At 41.4% G+C, this 20,672-nt stretch overlaps 1 protein-coding gene across 31 annotated transcripts in view; it reads left to right on the top strand.

Annotated features, from left to right (window-relative positions):
* Positions 1–468: 468 nt before the first annotated feature.
* Sgip1 (SH3-domain GRB2-like (endophilin) interacting protein 1) overlaps positions 469–20,672 on the top strand; it is a 236,125-nt gene continuing 215,921 nt past the window's right edge. For 16 of the 31 annotated variants that reach the window (XR_376364.4, XR_376362.4, XR_376369.4 and 13 more), the window contains exon 1: positions 19,306–19,732. Coding sequence is in view for 12 of the 31 variants with exons in the window: in XM_006503427.4 (XP_006503490.1) it covers positions 19,723–19,732 (10 nt within the window). In the remaining 19 variants the exon portion in view is untranslated. Of the gene's footprint in view, positions 534–14,132; positions 14,208–18,320; positions 18,723–18,900; positions 19,733–20,672 lie in introns of those variants that run through there. The other 15 variants (XR_376359.4, XR_376365.4, XR_003955024.1 and 12 more) reach the window with 5 other exon arrangements.

A 20,672-nucleotide genomic window follows, 5' to 3' on the forward strand; every position in this document is an offset into this window, starting at 1 on the left:
AGGGAAATGCTACTCCCTCTGGCCTTACTACATCTTTGAACAGATTCATCTTCTAAGACTTGGGGAAGTGATTACAGGGGAAAACCTATGGAATACAAAGAAAACGACTCAAGAAATGAAAATCGGTAGAAAAAAAGATTCTAAAATGTTAACATGGTCTTTAGAATGGTCTGTGTGGGCCAGAGAAGCGTTGGTAGATAGATTAGGACAACATGTGGTGTGAAATACTAAATATCAACAAAGATGAGGTTCAAAGGGAGTTTATGCATTGGGTAACTAAGACACAGTAAGGTCAGTGGTACTTAAAAAGCCAAAAGAGCTGTGAGGTAGGTGCTGTGGTTACAGAAGAGATGCCTAAGTCGTGGCTGAAAGAGGAGGTGGGCAATGGAGAGGACTGTGAGCTCGCTGCTGAGGTCACAGAGGAAAGTCTTACTGGTGGTGGGGAGAGGCAGGTAGTAAAAACAGTGTCAGGCAAGCAGAAGAGCAGCCTTCTGGAGATACGTTTGATTGGCAGCGAATGAATGGCCCAGAAGGTAAGGTGGGCGCTAAACATGCTGCTGGTCCCTTTACTTGGCCAATGCTTGAAAAAAAGGGGGGCGGGGTGTTCAGGAAAGAGGCGTGGCTACCAGTAGGCTAGGGTGGGAGGAACCGAGAAAATCAAAGGAAATGCACTAGCCTAATAAGATTAGGCTAGTGTGTGGTTAGGCAAGCATGAGGTTAGGTGAGTGTGATTAGGCGAGTGTGTGATGGGGCAAGTGTGAGATTGGGTGAGTTTGAGGTGAAATGTTTCTACTTCCTGTTGAACACCTGGTACCCGAAAGGTTATGAGAGGAGAAGCTAAAATTGGAGAGGAAAATGAGAATGAGGAAGGAGAAAGGGAGTGGGGCTGAATAAGGAAGGGCCTAAAAGAGCTGAGCATGGTTAGATGTTCCCGCAATCCCAGACTCTGAGGCAGTGGGAGGACTGGAAGTGGCAGGTCAATAGGTCAATTTAGGCAGTAGAGATGCTGTATCAATATATATACATATATACACACACATATCTGGGAGAATATGTAAAGAGTATTTGCATCCCTAGAAAGGGCTCTGAAGACTTGTATGTGTTCCTCCTTCGTCCACTGAGACGCCGTAACTTGGAACATCTGTGGTCCATCTGCGCTGCCAGCAGTTACTTGCTCATTTGCCTCCCTGAGCTACATGCTTCTTCAAAGACTCCTTATTTTTCCATCTTCGTGTCCCCAAAACTTTGTCATAGCCTGACAGAGATCATTCTAGTTTGCTTTTATTAATGCCACAGTTTTATTTATTGTTTTGTTTTGCTTTGGGGGGGGGGGTTGTTTGCTTTTTGGTTGTTGTTTTGTTTTGTGGATATTTTGTTTGTTTGTTTTGTGGGATTTAAAAATTTTGTTTCGGTTTTTGTTTTGTTTTCCTAGTCAGGTTTTCTCTACGTAGCACTGGCTGTCCTGGAACTCACTCTGAAGACCAGACTGGCCTTGAACTCATAGACATCTGCCTGCTTCTGCCTCCTGAGTGCTGGGATTAAAAGCATGTGGCACCACTGCCCGACCACAGTTTTCTTTCTATACTATATTTTCTAGCATTTTCCTGTATTTTCTCACTATCCATACATGTACGTCAGCTAACTTTGCTTATCCTACAGTTTTAAGTGTCTATTCACTGTACACAGCAAAGGGTTTATAGTGACGTACTTGTTCAAGTGTGTCATGTACTTTGATCACATTCACCATCCATCACCCTCTCCTGACCTATTTCCTCACTCACACATATGTGCACACACAGTAATAACCATTTGCTTTAAAATAAATTAATATTTTTTACCTAACCAAATGTAGAGAAACATTGTCATTCCTATGCATTGTAAACATAAAATGATAATGAGATATATTATATTCTCTTTGCTTTGTACTCTCTACAAATCCAGAGTGTATTTTATATTTGCATCTTTTCTCAGACTAGGCACTTTGCACGCAGCCAAGAGGATGTCACATTGTACAGGGCACTTCTAGACGTAGAGTGAGCTTCGTTCTTGCTTGCTAGTGGCTTCCTCACTTAGATCCTCCAGTTTGAACTGCCTTCCTCTATCTCTGCTTAGAACATACATTAAATAAATTATTTGCAAAAGATTATGCTCATATATTGCAATAAAGGACTCATAAATAGGATTAGGTTCCCTATAAAAGACTCCAGGAATACCCATCCTTCTGCAGTGTGATTGCATGTGAGATGATACCATCTATAAGCAAAACAAAAAGTTCCCTCCAGACACACACCTGGCACTGATTTTTAAATTACGGCCTTTAAAGCTATAAGAAGTATGTTTATAAAGTACTCAATGAGTGCTATTTAGTGATTGCAATAACATAGATTGCACATCAGATGTGCACATGTAAACACACTGGCTACAGAAAGTTACAATCAACACGTAGTTCACTCATGTCTACATCCTAAAGCAAACCAGACAGGTCTCTATCCGAAGGTAAGATAAGAAGAGCTACGTGCTAACCTTGTGATCAAGAAGAGGTCTTCTTTGGAAGTTGGAGGAAAATATAGAGAATCTGCAGGATATTTGTAACATCCGTGTCTGAAAAATTCTGTTGACTGAAACTTAGTCACATTACTCCATCAACAGGTAGATACAGCCTCCCTTTGTACCCACACAGAGAAAACCGTGTAATAAGCAAATGTTGTCTATTACAACATTTTATTTCTTTTTCACCCCTGATTCTTGCTTGGCATCCATAAAATCATACCGAAGTTCAAATAATAATGAGAAATGACATTTAACTTTTATTCTTAACTTCAGTTATTGATAATGAAAAATAAATTATTTTGTCTCCATGAAAAAAGATGTGAGATTTTTTTTGGTAGAGGTTTGTGTGTTCTACTATCCACAGAAAGCTTTTAAATCTCTGTTGTTGTTGTTGTTGTTGTTGTTGTTGTTGTTGTTGTTACTTTAATATATTTAAAAAGTGTCATAGTAAAAACCTTACGTAAGACCTTTGCAGAATTTTTGGAGGTCACGGCATATAACTTTCTTTTTGGTGGCATGGTGGTTAGTTTTAATTGTCAAAATGACTTAGCCTAGAATCACATGGGAGGGAGTCTTACATTGATTTGGCCTGTGGGCATGTTTGTGGGAATTATCTTGTCTCATTATTGATGTTGGGAGACCTAGCTCACTGTGGTGTCTAATATATTTTAGGCTGTGTGTGTGTGTGTGTGTGTGTGTGTGTGTGTGTGTGTGTGTGTGTGTGTTGTGGACAATATAAGAGAGGAAAAAGCTTGCTGGTAGCAAACAAACAAGGATTCACACATTTATTCCTTCTCTGAGCTTGACTGTGGATGTGTGGCTTTTAAGTTCCTGTCTTGACTTCCACACAATAAGGGATCATAACCCGAAATCAAAAGCCAAATAAACCCTTTCTTCCCTAAATTGCTTCCATAGGGGTGTTTTATGTATGTTAGTAGCAGTAATGAAACCAGGTCATGTAGCTTAATATTGGTAATTGTATTATTACATAATGCTCAATTATTTTTATTACTCATAGAATAGAATGCATTGTGGTATATATTGTGTTGTGTTTAATGTTTTTGTTGGCTGATAATTAAATTAAAGTTTTTGAGTCAGCATCCATAAGCAAGAAAAGTTATGGTCTACTTTTATTAATTTTGTCACAATCCATAATTTATTAAGTGAATTTTTAGATTACTCTCTTCTCTAGTTTCTTGGAATGTTAAAGTCACATCTGAGTCCATCGTTAGAACAGTAGCAACCATGCTGTTGTGTGTCTATGCTCTAAGGACACAGGCACTATGCCTATTGGTGTTTAGTCTCAGCAGTGCATGTCATCATCGACTATAGCTACAGTATTTAACAGTGTTTTAGAAGTCAGGGATCCTACTTCCATTATGTCTTTCTGGTTCTTGCTTTAGCCATCATCACTGCAGTAATCAACTTTTACTGTTTTTTTTTTCTCTCACTTTTTTTAAATACATTTATTTCACACAATGTGTTTTGATCACAGCTTCTGCTCCCTCACCTCCTCCCAGATCCTCCCCACCTCCCCACATCTCCACATATCCAACTTCATGCCCCTCACCCTCTAAAACAGGCAAACAACAACAAACAAATCAAAAATTTAAAAGAAAAGGCACCCTTCCGCTCAACTCGAGCCCCGGGCTACCTGCCAGCAGAGTCTTGCCCAACACCCGCAAGGGCCCACACGGGACTCCCCACGGAATCCTAAGACCTCTGGTGAGTGGAACACAGCGCCTGCCCCAATCCAATGGCGCGGAACCTGAGACTGCGGTACATAGGGAAGCAGGCTACCCGGGCTTGATCTGGGGCACAAACCCCTTCCACTCCACTCGAGCCCCGGGCTACCTGCCAGCAGAGTCTTGCCCAACACCCGCAAGGGCCCACACAGGATTCCACACGAGATCCTAAGACCTCTAGTGAGTGGAACACAACTTCTGCCAGGAGTCTGGTTCGAACACCAGATATCTGGGTACCTGCCTTGCAAGAAGAGAGCTTGCCTGTAGAGAATACTCTGCCCACTGAAACCAAGGAGAGTGCTACCCTCCAGGTCTGCTTATAGAGGCTAACAGAGTCACCTGAAGAACAAGCTCTTAACAGTGACAACTAAAACAGCTAGCTTCAGAGATTACCAGGTGGCGAAAGGCAAACGTAAGAATCCTACTAACAGAAATCAAGACCACCCACCATCATCAGAACGCAGCACTCCCACCCCACCTAGTCCTGGGCACCCCAACACAACCGAAAATCTAGACCCAGATTTAAAAACATTTCTCATGATGATGATAGAGGACATCAAGAAGGACTTTCATAAGTCACTTAAAGAATTACAGGAGAGCACTGCTAAAGAGTTACAGGCCCTTAAAGAAAAGCAGGAAAACACAGCCAAACAGGTAGAAATCATTAAAGAAAAGCAGGAAAACACATCCAAACAGGTGATGGAAATGAATAAAACCATACTAGAACTAAAAGGGGAAGTAGACACAATAAAGAAAACCCAAAGCGAGGCAACACTGGAGATAGAAACCCTAGGAAAGAGATCTGGAACCATAGATGCGAGCATCAGCAACAGAATACAAGAAATGGAAGAGAGAATCTCAGGTGCAGAAGATTCCATAGAGAACATCGACACAACAGTCAAAGAAAATACAAAATGCAAAAGGATCCTAACTCAAAACATCCAGGTAATGCAGGACACAATGAGAAGACCAAACCTACAGATAATAGGAATTGATGAGAATGAAGATTTTCAACTTAAAGGGCCAGCTAATATCTTCAACAAAATAATAGAAGAAAACTTCCCAAACATAAAAAAAGAGATGCCCATGATCATACAAGAAGCCTACAGAACTCCAAATAGACTGGACCAGAAAAGAAATTCCTCCTGACACATAATAATCAGAACAACAAATGCACTAAATAAAGATAGAATATTAAAAGCAGTAAGGGAGAAAGGTCAAGTAACATATAAAGGAAGGCCTATCAGAATTACACCAGACTTTTCACCAGAGACTATGAAAGCCAGAAGAGCCTGGACAGATGTTATACAGACACTAAGAGAACACAAATGCCAGCCCAGGCTACTATACCCGGCCAAACTCTCAATTACCATAGATGGAGAAACCAAAGTATTCCACGACAAAAACAAATTCACACAATATCTTTCCACGAATCCAGCCCTTCAAAGGATAATAACAGAAAAGAAGCAATACAAGGACGGAAATCACGCCCTAGAACAACCAAGAAAGTAATCATTCAACAAACCAAAAAGAAGACAGCCACAAGAACAGAATGCCAACTCTAACAACAAAAATAAAAGGAAGCAACAATTACTTTTCCTTAATATCTCTTAATATCAATGGACTCAATTCCCCAATAAAAAGACATAGACTAACAGACTGGCTACACAAACAGGACCCAACATTCTGCTGCTTACAGGAAACCCATCTCAGGGAAAAAGACAGACACTACCTCAAGGTGAAAGGCTGGAAAACAATTTTCCAAGCAAATGGACTGAAGAAACAAGCTGGAGTAGCCATTTTAATATCGGATAAAATCGACTTCCAACCCAAAGTTATCAAAAAAGACAAGGAGGGACACTTCATACTCATCAAAGGTAAAATCCTCCAAGAGGAACTCTCAATTCTGAATATCTACGCACCAAATGCAAGGGCAGCCACATTCATTAGAGACACTTTAGTAAAGCTCAAAGCATACATTGCACCTCACACAATAATAGTGGGAGACTTCAACACACCACTTTCTTCAAAGGACAGATCGTGGAAACAGAAACTAAACAGGGACACAGTGAAACTAACAGAAGTTATGAAACAAATGGACCTGACAGATATCTACAGAACATTTTATCCTAAAACAAAAGGATATACCTTCTTCTCAGCACCTCACGGGACCTTCTCCAAAATTGACCATATAATTGGTCACAAAACAGGCCTCAATAGATGCAAAAATATTGAAATTGTCCCATGTATCCTATCAGACCACCATGGCCTAAGACTGATCTTCAATAACAACATAAATAATGGAAAGCCAACATTCACGTGGAAACTGAATAACACTCTTCTCAATGATACCTTGGTAAAGGAAGGAATAAAGAAAGAAATTAAAGACTTTTTAGAGTTTAATGAAAATGAAGCCACAACGTACCCAAACCTATGGGACACAATGAAAGCATTTCTAAGAGGGAAACTCATAGCTCTGAATGCCTCCAAGAAGAAACGGGAGACAGCACATACTAGCAGCTTGACAACACATCTAAAAGCCCTAGAAAAAAAGGAAGCAAATTCACCCAAGAGGAGTAGACGGCAGGAAATAATCAAACTCAGGGGTGAAATCAACCAAGTGGAAATAAGAAGAACTATTCAAAGAATTAACCAAACGAGGAGTTGGTTCTTTGAGAAAATCAACAAGATAGATAAACCCTTAGCTAGGCTCACTAAAGGGCACAGGGACAAAATCCTAATTAACAAAATCAGAAATGAAAAGGGAGACATAACAACAGATCCTGAAGAAATCCAAAACACCATCAGATCCTTCTACAAAAGGCTATACTCAACAAAACTGGAAAACCTGGACGAAATGGACAAATTTCTGGACAGATACCAGGTACCAAAGTTGAATCAGGATCAAGTTGATCATCTAAACAGTCCCATATCACCTAAAGAAATAGAAGCAGTTATTAATAGTCTCCCAACCAAAAAAAGCCCAGGACCAGATGGGTTTAGTGCAGAGTTCTATCAGACCTTCAAAGAAGATCTAATTCCAGTTCTGCACAAACTATTTCACAAAATAGAAGTAGAAGGTACTCTACCCAACTCATTTTATGAAGCCACTATTACTCTGATACCTAAACCACAGAAAGACCCAACAAAGATAGAGAACTTCAGACCAATTTCTCTTATGAATATCGATGCAAAAATCCTCAATAAAATTCTCGCTAACCGAATCCAAGAACACATTAAAGCAATCATCCATCCTGACCAAGTAGGTTTTATTCCAGGGATGCAGGGATGGTTTAATATACGAAAATCCATCAATGTAATCCATTATATAAACAAACTCAAAGACAAAAACCACATGATCATCTCGTTAGATGCAGAAAAAGCATTTGACAAGATCCAACACCCATTCATGATAAAAGTGTTGGAAAGATCAGGAATTCAAGGCCCATACCTAAACATGATAAAAGCAATCTACAGCAAACCAGTAGCCAACATCAAAGTAAATGGAGAGAAGCTGGAAGCAATCCCACTAAAATCAGGGACTAGACAAGGCTGCCCACTTTCTCCCTACCTTTTCAACATAGTACTTGAAGTATTAGCCAGAGCAATTCGACAACAAAAGGAGATCAAGGGGATACAAATTGGAAAAGAGGAAGTCAAAATATCACTTTTTGCAGATGATATGATAGTATATATAAGTGACCCTAAAAATTCTACCAGAGAACTCCTAAACCTGATAAACAGCTTCGGTGAAGTAGCTGGATATAAAATAAACTCAAACAAGTCAATGGCCTTTCTCTATACAAAGAATAAACAGGCTGAGAAAGAAATTAGGGAAACAACACCCTTCTCAATAGTCACAAATAATATAAAATATCTTGGCGTGACTCTAACTAAGGAAGTGAAAGATCTGTATGATAAAAACTTCAAATCTCTGAAGAAAGAAATTAAGGAAGATCTCAGAAGATGGAAAGATCTCCCATGCTCATGGATTGGCAGGATCAACATTGTAAAAATGGCTATCTTGCCAAAAGCAATCTACAGATTCAATGCAATCCCCATCAAAATTCCAACTCAATTCTTCAACGAATTGGAAGGAGCAATTTGCAAATTTGTCTGGAATAACAAAAAACCTAGGATAGCAAAAAGTCTTCTCAAGGATAAAAGAACTTCTGACGGAATCACCATGCCAGACCTAAAGCTTTACTACAGAGCAATTGTGATAAAAACTGCATGGTACTGGTATAGAGACAGACAAGTAGACCAATGGAATAGAATTGAAGACCCAGAAATGAACCCACACACCTATGGTCACTTGATCTTCGACAAGGGAGCTAAAACCATCCAGTGGAAGAAAGACAGCATTTTCAACAATTGGTGCTGGCACAACTGGTTGTTATTGTGTAGAAGAATGCGAATCGATCCATACTTATCTCCTTGTACTAAGGTCAAATCTAAGTGGATCAAGGAACTTCACATAAAACCAGAGACACTGAAACTTATAGAGGAGAAAGTGGGGAAAAGCCTTGAAGATATGGGCACAGGGGAAAAATTCCTGAACAGAACAGCAATGGCTTGTGCTGTAAGATCGAGAATTGACAAATGGGACCTAATGAAACTCCAAAGTTTCTGCAAGGCAAAAGACACCGTCAATAAGACAAAAAGACCACCAACAGATTGGGAAAGGATCTTTACCTATCCTAAATCAGATAGGGGACTAATATCCAACATATATAAAGAACTCAAGAAGGTGGACTTCAGAAAATCAAATAACCCCATTAAAAAATGGGGCTCAGAACTGAACAAAGAATTCTCACCTGAGGAATACCGAATGGCAGAGAAGCACCTGAAAAAATGTTCAACATCCTTAATCATCAGGGAAATGCAAATCAAAACAACCCTGAGATTCCACCTCACACCAGTCAGAATGGCTAAGATCAAAAATTCAGGTGACAGCAGATGCTGGCGAGGATGTGGAGAAAGAGGAACACTCCTCCATTGTTGGTGGAATTGCAGGCTTGTACAACCACTCTGGAAATCAGTCTGGCGGTTCCTCAGAAAATTGGACATAGTACTACCGGAGGATCCAGCAATACCTCTCCTGGGCATATATCCAGAAGATGCCCCAACTGGTAAGAAGGACACATGCTCCACTATGTTCATAGCAGCCTTATTTATAATAGCCAGAAGCTGGAAAGAACCTAGATGCCCCTCAACAGAGGAATGGATACAGAAAATGTGGTACATCTACACAATGGAGTACTACTCAGCTATTAAAAAGAATGAATTTATGAAATTCCTAGCCAAATGGATGGACCTGGAGGGCATCATCCTGAGTGAGGTAACACATTCACAAAGAAACTCACACAATATGTACTCACTGATAAGTGGATATTAGCCCCAAACCTAGGATACCCAAGATATAAGATATAATTTGCTAAACACATGAAACTCAAGAAGAATGAAGACTGAAGTGTGGACACTATGCCCCTCCTTAGATTTGGGAACAAAACACCCATGGAAGGAGTCACAGAGACAAAGTTTGGAGCTGAGATGAAAGGATGGACCACGTAGAGACTGCCATATCCAGGGATCCACCCCATAATCAGCATCCAAACGCTGACACCATTGCATACACTAGCAAGATTTTATTGAAAGGACCCAGATGTAGCTGTCTCTTGTGAGACTATGCCGGGGCCTAGCAAACACAGAAGTGGATGCTCACAGTCAGCTAATGGATGGATCATAGGGCTCCCAATGGAGGAGCTAGAGAAAGTAGCCAAGGAGCTAAAGGGATCTGCAACCCTATAGGTGGAACAACATTATGAACTAACCAGTACCCCGGAGCTCTTGACTCTAGCTGCATATATATCAAAAGATGGCCTAGTCGGCCATCACTGGAAAGAGAGGCCCATTGGACTTGCAAACTTTATATGCCCCAGTACAGGGGAACACCAGGGCCAAAAAGGGGGAGTGGGTGGGCAGGGGAGTGGGGGTGGGTGGATATGGGGGACTTTTGGTATAGCATTGGAAATGTAAATGAGTTAAATACCTAATAAAAAATGGAAAAAAAAATAAATCAAAAAAAAAAAAAAGAAAAGGCACAAGGAACACACACATACACACACAATCAGAAACAATAATATACAATCAAAAGGCCAGTAAGTTTAAAATATGACCTGCTGGACAAGATCCAGGGCATGCAGAAGTTGAGCACACCCCAGAAGAAGTGAGGGTCCTGACTTAGATAACCGTGGCTCCCACAGGACAATCGCTGCCCCCCAATCTCATAGCAACAGCAATACCAGGGGACCCTGAAGCCAAGCCTGGTGCCATGATCGGGGATCCCTGTGCCCCTGCCTAGGGGTCAATTCCCTTGCCCTCAGTGTTCCACTTTTGGGGTTTTTTATTGTTATTAAACTGACGGGACTTTTTGTGTTTTTATATTGACTCTGCGACACAAGTCCTTTAAAAATAAAGCTAGGATACAGACTTTGGAAAAAAAATATGACCAAGCAAAACAATATTTGACCAAAAAGAATGTACCATCTTTTGCTGGGTATGGGGATTTCCCTCAAGTGAGCTTTATTCCTCAGTGAGGGTTCATTGAGAACACCTTTTCCCCCTTTTCCTTTGCAAGCAGTTTTCAATTGCAGGCAGCTTGTCATTCAGGAGTGAGAGCTCATGTCCCTTTCTCCCTCTCAACACTGGGACACCATTCTGGCCTGGCTCTAGGCAGACCCTGTGCATGCTGCAACAGTCTCTGTGAATTCTTATGTTCAATAGTCCTGTTGTGTCTGTGTCTGTATCTTTGGTAGCATCATTTCCCTCTGTCTCTTTTGTCAGTCTCCTTTTCCACATAGCTTTTCTGAGCACCAAAAGGAAGAGCTTGATGAAGAAATTCCATTTAGGACTAAGTGTTCCAAAGTCTCTTACCCTCTGCACATTGCCTAGTGGTGGGTCTCTGTTTCACTTCACAGCAACTGCAGGAGGAAGCTAACACACTAATCTATGGGGATAGTAGAATGCCATTAGGATTCATCTTACTGCTATGTTCCTTTAGAAGAGCAATAATACTTGGCTTCCCCCTAGTCCCGAGACCTATCTAGACTCTTGGCATCCTGGCAATGTCAGGCATGGGTTCCATCTCATGGTGTGGCCTTAGATCCAATTAGATAGTGAGTTGTTTACTAATGCACCATCATGTGCACCAGTGCATCATGCAGTCAGGGCATCATTGTAAATGGCAGGATTTGTAGCTGGGTCGGGGGTTACCTTTCTCCTCGGGTAGTGCACCTCCCAGTACCTAACAGTACTATGAAGACTAGGTAGTAGAGGTCAAGGCTCTAGTTAAATACTAGCTTGACTTCCCTGTGTTTAGTGGGATATGTAAGTGTTGTTTTCATCAATCGAGCCTTACTACCAGTTAGTGTAAAGTAATCAATAGCTTTGGCGAAAGCCTGAGTTATTTGGGGGCCCCTTTGGCCAACAGCTCCACTAATTGGAACACATTCCTGCCACTGGAAGTTTCACTTAGTGGTGGAGGATGACTAGTTGAATTTTGTCTCCCCTGTTATTTGGCGACTCCACTTATACTTCTTTCAAATATGTATGTATTTTAAGAATCCTCTATTGCAGTAGGTTTTCATATGTCTCCTCAGGTTAGTTGTTTCTTAATGTATTCCCTTTTTTTATCCTCTCCCATTACCCTCCCATTGCAGTCTCCCCTCTGTGTTTCTATAACTATATATCCTCTACACTGACGCTCCCCCCCCAGACCCTTACTCTACATCTAATTTCCGTAGTTGCAAGGATTGTGTTGTGCCTATTGAAGGTTTAAAAGCTAATGTCCACATATAAGAGAATACATTCCAATATTAGTCTTTTTGATCTGGGTTATCTTACTTTGGATGCTTTGTTTTCTAGCTCCAACTACTTGCCTACAAATTTCATTTTATAAACAGCTGAATAATATTCCATTGTACAAATGTACCACATTTTTTAATCCATTCATCTGTCAATGGACATTTAAGCTGTTTCCAGTTTCTGGCTATTATGAATATAGCAGTTTCCGTGTCCTTGGAACTACATCAAAATTTGAAAATCTATCTTTAAGAATTATGTTTTCAGTTTCCTTTGCTGTCAGGTAGTTTCCTCTGCTTTGGTGTTTAAACTACAGTTGTTTCCTTTCCTCTGTTGAAACCTCTCATTCTCTGAGTGTATTCTGGTAGTACCTGTCTTTTTAAATGTAGGTCTTGATTAAGCAATGCAAATAGTTGGTATAAATTTATTCAGCACTCACATAGGTATATCTGCCTAGCTTTCTGGACAGGGATGTTCCACTGAGCACACCATGTCTTTAGACTAAGTGGTCAGCAAGTAGGAAGTGTAGCCCCATGGGGAAGTATAGCTTCCTCTCTGCATGTCCTGTGAACATTCACACAGTTTCTCAAGTCTGCTGTGTAGCTTCTATCTGTCATTCTGAGTGGCTCTATGTCTGGGGTACTTTTGTACTTGATACATTGAACAATGTCTATGTAATAAGTTGGTTTGTTACAATTATTCTTCCTCACATTTATTCTTCTGGCAATAATGTCCATTCTTCCCTTTGACATCTTGTCTGCCACTCCTGTAATGTGAGGATTTCAAGTTGTTCAGGATTGTTTGTCATCTAGACTTGCCATACTCCCCACCCCCAAGTTTGGTGTCAATATTGCACATGTGAATAAGTAAACGATGGTGTTTGTCTTACATAAATTCACCATGAGGCTCCATCAGCATGGTCCCATGGACTGGCCCAGAGAGTGACCAATGACCCAAGCCAAGGCAATCAGAGTCCTTGCCGTGATGAAGATATTGGACAGTCAATAGATAGACTCCTGATCACGTGGAGAAAAGTACTATGAAGAGAGGATATACTTAGAAAGAAAGAGGAGAGAGAAAGACAGACAGAGTGACTAACAGACAGACAAAAAGAGAGATGAGTAGTTTCCTTACTGCTTCTGTAGTCCTGTAGTCCTGAAACTATCAGAATTTAAAAATAGATACTTTTTAAAAATACATTTGTACTTTAGTACTTGGTTCTGGTAGCAGTTTCACAATGTGTCCTGGGTCTGCTCTCCTTCAGCTGTTCTGTTCTTCCTGCAGTTTGTAAACTATTCAGACAAATTCCTTTTGTCTACATCATTAATATTTCAAGTTGTAACTATTTCATTTTAACCAAGAGTGGTATATATGCATACATGTATATACCATACACACACACACACACACACACACACACGAGAGAGAGAGAGGTGTTTTACACATTGACATATGGATATTTTAAAAAGAACAGCAGGATCTCACCAAAGCCTCATCTGCTTTCACCTCATTCTGAATCTCTCACTCACAATGAGTCATAGAACTGGGTCTCCTCAGGGGCGACTGCTGATCTTAGTGCTTGGCCAACATTTTTCCTCTCACAATCACTGATTTCCTCCAAGGAGGGAGGGAAATGTAGAGTCAAATGTTCTGCTAAGATGAGCACCTTTAAAACGTCCTCCTTAAGTTAGCCTTCCTTCCTCCTTCACGACCCAGGTCTCATTCCTTTTCCCCCATCTGCTTTTATTTTTGTTTGTTTTTGTTTTGTTTTTAAATAGGAAGAGGTAATCCCCTCAAATGCTAAAATTTAACATGCATAAAGAAGTTCAACTCTTGAGAATATGATAGGTATCTGACTTCTTTTCTTTCAGTATGTATGTATGTATGTATGTATGTATGTATGTATGTATGTATTTTATTTTTATTTTGAGGCAGAGTCTTACTGTGTATCCCTGGCTGGTCTTGAACTCACAGCTCCACCTTCCTCTGAAGTACTAGGATTGAAGACTTGGCTACCACACACAGCTGGAATCCTATCCTAAATCACAGGTAACTAATGAAGTATCATCCTGATAAAAATCTAATTTCAGAAACACAATCCAATGTCTAGTGACATGAATACCTGGGTTGTTGGTCTTTAGCCAGAAAATTAAAAAAAGAAAGAAAGAAAAAGAAAAGAAAAGAAAAGAAAAGAAAAGAAAAGAGGAAGAGGAGAAGGAAGAGGAGGAGGAGGAGGAGGAAGAAAAAGAAGAAGAAGAAGAAGAAGAAGAAGAAGAAGAAGAAGAAGAAGAAGAAGAAGAGGAAGAGGAAGAGGAAGAGGAAGAGGAAGAGGAAGAGGAAGAGGAAGAGGAAGAGGAAGAGGAAGAAGACGACAAAGAAGAAGAAGAAATCTGTGAGCCTAGCGTGACTTGGATCGTTTTGGATCTTTTGTTATCCTGAATAGGGCTCCCATGCAATGGTTATGCTCTGATGGTAGTTAGCAATCAAGACTAGGGTTTTTTTTTTTCATGATCTTTTGGCTGCAATTTTAGCCATATTTGTGTGTGGGGAGTCCAATTATTTCAGCAGCAAGAAATTCTTTGGGGCTTGTCATCAAGGAAAGAGCTCTCCCTAAAAGTGAGAAAATTTGGGCATAATCTAAAGTGCTGCTTATGTTCTTGAGCAAAACCATGTTCCCCTAAGAAAATAGATGAGATAAAACCAGGGTATTTGGTCTTTTCTGACAAAATATTCGAGTATGTTTTTAATGTGAAATGGAACTCTTGTTCCTTGGACATTCTTATAATTGGGTTAATAGCATCATCTTTTTAAAGGGCACAAAGCAAACAGCTGATAAAGCTGTGGAGAAACACATCTGGCCTCAGGACTGGCCTGACCACTTTTGCTACACACCTCTTCGTTGGTCCTTCTGAGGCAATCTTTAGCTACACATTTAGTTTTTCCTATAAACATAATGACTATTGGACAAATTTTCTGAATCAACCTTTCTTAAAAGAAGATATATAAACAACCAGGAGGTATGTAGAAGATGTATAATCCCACTAATTACCAGGGAAATGCAAAACCAATTACAATTGTCTATTAACAAGAAAAACATATCAGATTCTGATGAAGAGCTGAGAAAAGAGAACTCTTAGTAGTAGAAGTGCAATTGTAAAAACAATAGAAAGCTTGCTTAACTGACAGAGGACTACTTGGTTTGGTAGTTCTACTGCATATATATTCATTCAAAGGGAAGGAAAGTAGTGTGTTAAAGAGACATCTGCACTTACCTGTATTTTGCATTATTATTGGCAATAACCAAGATATAGAATCAGCCTGTGTCTATCAACAAATGAACAGCTAAGGAAAATGTCACATACATATATGACTATTCACACACACACACACACGTATATGATTATTTATACATAGTGGAGTATTTATTAATCAAAAATGTACTACTTACTGTAGCACGAGGAAGGTTACAGGACATTAGCCTAGGTGACATAAAGTCCCTCAAGTACAGAAAGATAAATCCCACAGATTCTCATCATATGCGGAAGCAAACCATTTGATTTGACTGATGTGGAGAGTAGAACCATGTTATTGCAGCATGTAACTGTAAAGGAATGGGTGAAGGGAAGATGGTTAACAGGGGTGTGTGTGTGTGTGTGTGTGTGTGTGTGTGTGTGTGTGTGTAGCAATGCAGCTGGCTAAGTGTAACCTCTAATAGTCCATTGTACAGTAGAGTCATACAATTGATCATAGTTGTATACTTCTAGATAGCTAGTAAGAAAGATTTTAAATCACTCCTCTCTTACACACACACACACACACACACACACACACACACACACACACTCTTCTTGACATGGTAGATGTGTGAATTACCTTGCTCTAATTGCTAAGCATGCTACATCTGCTTGTATATACTGCATTGTGCCTCGTAAGTATGCACAATGTTACATTAAAATGTACATTAAAAAATTTTCAAAATATATTAAGAACAAGAATCTTTGAGATGCTTGTTGATGGACACTTAGGCTGGTTCAATGTCTTGGCTATTGCCAATAATAACACAATATACAGGTAAAAGCAGATGTCTCTTTAACATACTACTTTCTTTCTTTCTGAATGTATGCCCACGAGCGAAACTACCCAACCACGTTGTAGTCCTCTGTCAGGTTAAGCAAGCTTTCTATTGTTTTTTCAACTGCGCTTCTACTAACAGTGTGTAAGAGTTTTCTTTTCTCAGCTCTCCATCAGACTCTGTTATGTTTGAGTCTTATTGTTAATAGATAGTTTTAACTGGCTTTGTATTTCCCTGGTAATGAGTGGCAGTGAACATCTTTTACATACTTCCTGGCTGTTTATTAATCTTTCTGTCTAGCTGTTAGGCGTTCAATCCTAATACCAAACTGGTGTGAGTATGCAGTAAATGTGAGAGGCTTCTCTCTGTTACAGTTGAGCCATGGCTGGAATCAGAGTCAGCAGACTCTCCCTGCCTGCGATCTGCAGCCATGGTCCATCTCCTGCATTTCCTGCTTCCATTTACCTCCAGACCTCACCTGACCAAACTTCGCCATTCAGAGTTCCTTATTAATTTTATAATGTCCACCTCAAGTTCACCCCATTTTTTCCCCTGAACTATGCTAAAATTTCATCAGCCTTGTATTTTCCCAATTAATCTTGCTTGGCTCTGTTTTCTCTTCAGCAACTTTTCAGGCATCTCCCACAAGCTGGCCCTCTGTCTCACCTTATCTTTCACCACTGTTCTCAGTGGGTGTGGCTCTCTGCATTCAGGTCTCTGGCCGAAACCTTCTGGAGCCATGAGCCAGCCCTTCTGTGTCAGTGATAGTAATTCTGCAAGCTAACATAGAGGACTTAACAAAGCTGTAGACACAGCACTAAGTAACTTTCAGGCAGAGTCTCAGAACAATTCTGGGCATATAGTAAGGCATTACCACAGATCTGCTTTATTGCTATTTATAGCAGAGGTTCCCAACCTTCCTAATACTGTGACCCTTTAATACAGTGCCTCATGCTGTGGGAACTCCCAACCATAAAATTATTTTTGTTGGGACTTCATAACTGTACTTTTGCTACTGTTACAAATCCCAACGCAAATATTTATGTTTTCTGATGGTCTTAGGTAACCACTGCCATTTGACCTACAAAAGGGTCACGGCCCACAGGCTGAGAACCACTGGTTTATAGGCTTGTGGACTTATTCTAACTTCCATTTTATAGGTAAGAAGCCAAAGTCCAGAGTTGTATAACTGGCCTCTGTTCTCAGACCTCAATGAAGAAGAGACAGGATTCCATTTCATTGTTTGATACCAGTCTCCATCCCTGTTGTTAATCTTCATTAAAATAATTTGCTAATCACACACACACACACACACACACACACACACACACACACACACACACACATCCTTTATTCAATAACCCACCACAGTTTTTAGAGCCAATCAACTTGCCCTTAAGACAAGTGTTACTTTGTAATCTCTTCCTTTTAAAACTCTACGGCCTCATAGGCCTCGGGAAAAAGCCACGAGCATGTATAGCTCTCAGGAGACTTTAATGTTTAAATGCAGAAGCCACAGAAAGATGGATCCTTGTGGGAAAACAATGAGGCTTTTAAAAATTATTATTATTGCTATTATCATTAATTATTATTATAAAACTCTTGTAAGTTACTAAGAAGCTGAGTTGCTTTTTGATTTTGACTAATTCATCTCTTCGTTCGGCCTCTTTAGTATTTCATAGCCACCAATATCTCGTATTCCCTCTGGAGGAAAGAATCAGACTATGTCGAGATCTGGGTAATACTAAGTGAGGGTGTTATAAATGATCAGCCCTATTGTTAGTTTCTGACCTGATCTTCAATAAAGAGATTTTCATAGCCCCGGCTTTGCTATTCTTCCTTAGTTTAAAGACCTTTCTCTAGCCTTTTCATCATCTGCTCCCTACAGTGATAGGCCTTCCTTACTCGATTCAATTTATTTCTTTTTGCTTTGTTTTAGCCTGGTTAAACCCAGGATCACAGGACACCAGGCCTGGGAGTCCCTCCCTTTGAAGGACTCCTAGGACTTTTGATAGCACTCAGGTGACAGACCCTCAGCTCCACCAGACCTTGTGCCTGAACCTTTCCCCATTCTAGCAAGTTGCCAAGGCCCAGGCTCCGCCCATTCCTCCAGCGCAACCTGGACCGATTGCCTTCCTCTCTGGATTTCCCTTGGGGTGAACGACTGGGCTCCTAGGCGACTGAAGACTGCAGGAGGAGCGTCTTGCAAAACCTGCCATGTAGCAGCGGCTTCAGTTGGCAGCTGTAGCCGAGGCTGCAAGCGAGGCTCCCCACCTGGGGCAGGCGTCTGCCCAGCTCGGCTGGAGGACGCGGTGACGGAGGGCCCCCGCAGCCCCGGGGTCGCGGCTGCGGAGCGGAGTGCGTGGGAGGAGGCGACTCGCGCACGCCTGAGGCGGCCAACGCTTAGACTCTTGCCTTCAATCCCCCTCTCCCGCCTCTCGCCCCAGAAATGAGCTGGAGCATCGCCTGTTTGATTCCAGAGCCCGAATCGGGTGGGTTCTTTTGTTTCTTTGTTTTAATGACAGTTGCCAGCCCTTGGGCATGTCATGCGCAATTAATTTCCTGCTTCCTTTCAAGGCAGCTGGGATGAATTTTTTTTCCTGCATCATCCTTTGGGGGATGGTTGTTTATGATGTGACGTCAGCGAATTGATTTTTCTCTCGTGAATGAGAGGAAGAGACACACAAGGAGAGACAGAGAGACCTAGACAGAGAGACAGGGCGCGGGGGGTGTGGGGGCCAGAGAGACCTAAAGAGAGCGCGAGCCAGCCACAGATGACAGATGTGCACAGAGGCCAAGCGCTGACATTTGAAATTCCTTCAGGTCAAAGTGAGGTTGGAATGGGAGTGTAAACGTGTGTTGCTAAGATCTGGAATTACTAAGAAGTGTTTTCTTAAAAAAATAAGTAAAAGAGAGAAAAACGAAAAAAAAAAAAAAATCCCTGGGATCAGCCTCCTGGGCTTCTTTCTTGCTGGCATCCCCTGTCAGGGTGGCAGTTCAGATCATCGGGCGCCCCAGAGCCGCAATAGGCTTGCAAGGACCACGAGGAGGGGCGGGGGAAGTGCGTCACCAGGTGGGGAAGGGGCTGTGTGTTTGGAGAGGAGCGGGAGGCAGTGGGGGTAGCGAGCAATGGGGACGGGAAATGGGTTCCGTGCGCTCTCCGGGGGTATTGTGTCAGGAGATGCAGGCTGGCTACCATGTGACGCGGTCCAGAGCTGAAGGGATTGGCCGAGGCAGCGCAGGCGGTGCAGCTCGCCGGCTTGCTGTTCCTCTCTGCCTTTCTCTCACAGCATCTTCCTGGGAGACTGTAGGTGAAGCAGCACTAGCTGCATCCATGGCCGGTCTTTCGGGTTAACACTTGTCTCCTTTGGCTTGGCAGCAAGCAGAGCAGACCTCAGCGGCAGCTTTGTGAGGACTTAGCTGGGACCTGGAAGCGTATCCTCCTGTGTTTTTTCTGACTTCTTGGAAAATAAGGAATGCAATTCTGCCACCATGATGGAAGGTAGGATTCCCTCTGCTGTGGTTGGCTGGCTCCAGGCAAGATTTGGGTAGACCAGTATGGAAGAATGCATGCAGCCCGTGGTGTCTGTGTCTAGAACCTGGCTGCCAGGATTTTTGCAAGCAGATACTGCAGCTTGCTTGCAACCGGGCCCAGGCTTAGACTAATGGAATCAAACCACAGGGTTTCTGTCTAGCTCAGAATCTCCACAGCTCCCAGCCTCTTTGAAAAGAGAAAAGCCTAAGTGTTTGCAGAGAGCTGAGGCAGCCAAGAATAAGGTCTCAGAACAAACAAGTTGGGGAAGAAGATAAGGGGTTTCTGTGGAAGGTTAAGCACGCTGGTTAAATCTTTGCAATGGAAAGTATTTTCCGAAATTGATATTAGACAGAAGAGGTCATCGAGAGAGTTATCTATGCTGGCATTTTCAGTGAACTGCTTACATATCTTATAAGATATTCTGATCTTTGAGGTTTGCATTATAGTATTGGAGTGAGGGGTGCAACAAATTTGGTTCATAAACTGGAGTTTTATGAGGGCTGTCATTGCAGCAGAATGAACGATCTAAGAAAAAGACCTGGGCCTCTTTGCTCCTTCATCAGGTTCAGACCAGTTCGTAGAGGAAATGGCTCTTAGTTTAGCATCAAGTGATTAGTTGCTGATTATCTTACTGCATTTAATACTAAGTGTAGGGAGGACCTTCCCCTGGGAGATGCTATTTAAACTACATTTTATTCTACCAGCTTGCCCTTTCCAGTCTAAGATAGTGACAGCCAACATCACCTCAGAAAAAGCAACAAATTGGTCAGAGAAGAAGCAGACAGCTCTATGTTGCCTTTGATTATCTGTTTTCACATTGCAGGATGGGGTAAAACTCCTGGCCTTTCCTAAGATGACAGGCAGAAATTTTGGACCCAGGCTAGATTTTATAATGCAGAACCTAGTG

Source organism: Mus musculus, chromosome 4 (genome assembly GCF_000001635.26).
Source record: "Mus musculus strain C57BL/6J chromosome 4, GRCm38.p6 C57BL/6J".
NCBI lineage: Eukaryota > Metazoa > Chordata > Mammalia > Rodentia > Muridae > Mus > Mus musculus.